This window comes from Myotis davidii, unplaced genomic scaffold, assembly GCF_000327345.1.
Source record: "Myotis davidii unplaced genomic scaffold, ASM32734v1 scaffold309, whole genome shotgun sequence".
Taxonomy (NCBI): domain Eukaryota; kingdom Metazoa; phylum Chordata; class Mammalia; order Chiroptera; family Vespertilionidae; genus Myotis; species Myotis davidii.
The window spans coordinates 967,287-969,130 of NW_006383013.1; the positions used below are offsets into that span (position 1 = coordinate 967,287).

At 56.3% G+C, this 1,844-nt stretch overlaps 1 protein-coding gene across 1 annotated transcript in view; it reads right to left on the bottom strand.

Moving 5' to 3' along the window:
- The window catches only part of LOC102761097 (latent-transforming growth factor beta-binding protein 2), an 83,983-nt gene extending 82,612 nt beyond the window's left edge, over window positions 1-1,371 (bottom strand). Inside the window, exons 1-2 of the mRNA XM_006778873.1 lie at window positions 1,283-1,371; window positions 4-74 (exon numbers count right to left, since the gene is read on the bottom strand). Of these exons, the coding sequence (XP_006778936.1) occupies window positions 4-74; window positions 1,283-1,371 (160 nt within the window). The remainder of the gene's footprint in view (window positions 1-3; window positions 75-1,282) is intronic.
- Between the last annotated feature and the right edge of the window lie 473 nt (window positions 1,372-1,844).

Below are 1,844 nucleotides of genomic sequence, written 5' to 3' on the forward strand. Positions count from 1 at the left end.
CACGTTTGATACAGTGGTTGGTGCTGTTTGCCGTTGTCCATCCCGGGCAGCACTTTCCCCCGCAGACGTTCCTCCTGTGGAGTTACCAAAACGGGGTCAGGTATAAGGATGCTCAGAGGGACTCTTCACACAGCCCCTATTGGTCCCGCCCTCTGCAGACCCAATCAGGCTGTGCAGACTGCCCCCCTTATCTAGGGAGGGGCAGGCACTGTGGGATCCTGCAGATCTAATACTAAATCCTGACTGTCATTCTCTGCTTGACGTTGGGAACCTCTCTCTATCTGTACAATCCAGAGCCCCTGGGTCAGTAATGACAGTGATCATGAAAATGATCAAAAAGCAAGGCCAGAGAGGTTCGGTCACCTGCCAGGGCTACACACTAAGCGAGAGCCAGAGCCAGATTCCAACCTGAGTTGGCCCAACTCTAAGTCACGCTCCGACTCCACATTGCCTCTCACCAAAAAAAAGCACCACAGTCCTCGCCCAGCAAATGCTGACAATCCAAGGGGAGCAGGAAGACACACATAGAACTGTCGGAAGGACATACATATGCATCACCTGCCCACAAATCACACTGGGAGGAGCCTTGGCCTGCGGGCAGGCTTACACAGTAAGACTGAGCACGGGGGTCTAGCATTTCTATGTAAGCGGGCTTGTGAGGGGGCCAGCTGCTAGGAAGGTGGGGCTGGGGACTGGGGTTAAGCAGCCTCTGCTTAAGGAGCACTGTGTTTTAACTCGGGCAGGCTGATGGGACTTACTTTATGGGACACTGTCCTTCTCCCAGCTCCTCTTTGGTGCTGGCCCTGGGGCCACCCATAGGAAATACTGGCCTGCACTGACCACTGGGGCACTCAACCAACTCACCCAAACTGTGTTTTCAGTGAAGGCCCCCTGCAGCACCAGGAGGTGTCACCAGCCCTGACTCTCCGTCTAAAGACCCAGATGCCTGGATCTGGGTGATTTCCCTAGCGAGGCTCTTCCCAGAGAAGACCTCTGGGAGCGTGACTCCTTGGCTCAGGGTGGGCCTGGGCCTGGCTTCCAGGACCCCATCAGTAGCATCAGAGTGTCTACCGAGCACTCACTGAAACTCAGGGTGAGTGTGGTGGCCGAGGCACAGAGCCGGAGGGTCAAGGCGAGGGACAGAGCAGGGGGCCATCCCTGTGACCTCTGTGGCCAGCATGGTGAGCATCTGCTCCCACTTAGGAGTTTGTTTGACATTTGAGTGGACCCCAAGGCTTGCGTGGTTTTGGAACCTTCCAAAACATTCAAAATAAATTCCTACGGCTTGGAAAAGCTGAGGTTCATTCCTGGCCCATAGGCCCAGCCTCCCAGGGCGCTCCCAGAATGTCCCCGAGCCAAGGGCTGTGCCATTCCGGCCACCTCGAAGCCTTCAGCAGCTTCCTGGCTCCATGATGGCCTCCTCCCCAGCAGGCCCAGGCACCGGGTTCTGGGGAGGGAGCTAGTTCTCATACCCAGGCTTTCTGAATGGGTACCCTGGTAGAAAGGGGCAATTACCCACCAATTTGTAAGTCACTACCCCTGGTTGGGCAATGATGCTGCATATTGGGCTAATGTGCAATTAGCAGGCCCAGGAAGTCTTCAAAAGGAAACAGGCTGCATTCCCTGGGAGTTTTCTAAGAACTAGGGCCTGTGGGAGCCCAGATAGCATGAACTGAGGGGCCTGCCTGGACAGGCGGTCATGGCATGGAGCCCTGCCCAAGGAGGCCCCCTCAGCCAGCTGTCACCTCAGGATGGCTTTGCAACTGACTGTAGGAGGGCAGCAGTGGAGCCTGCCTTGCCTGCTCATGGTGGAACCCTCAGGGCCATCAGGAGGGTTCCGGAAT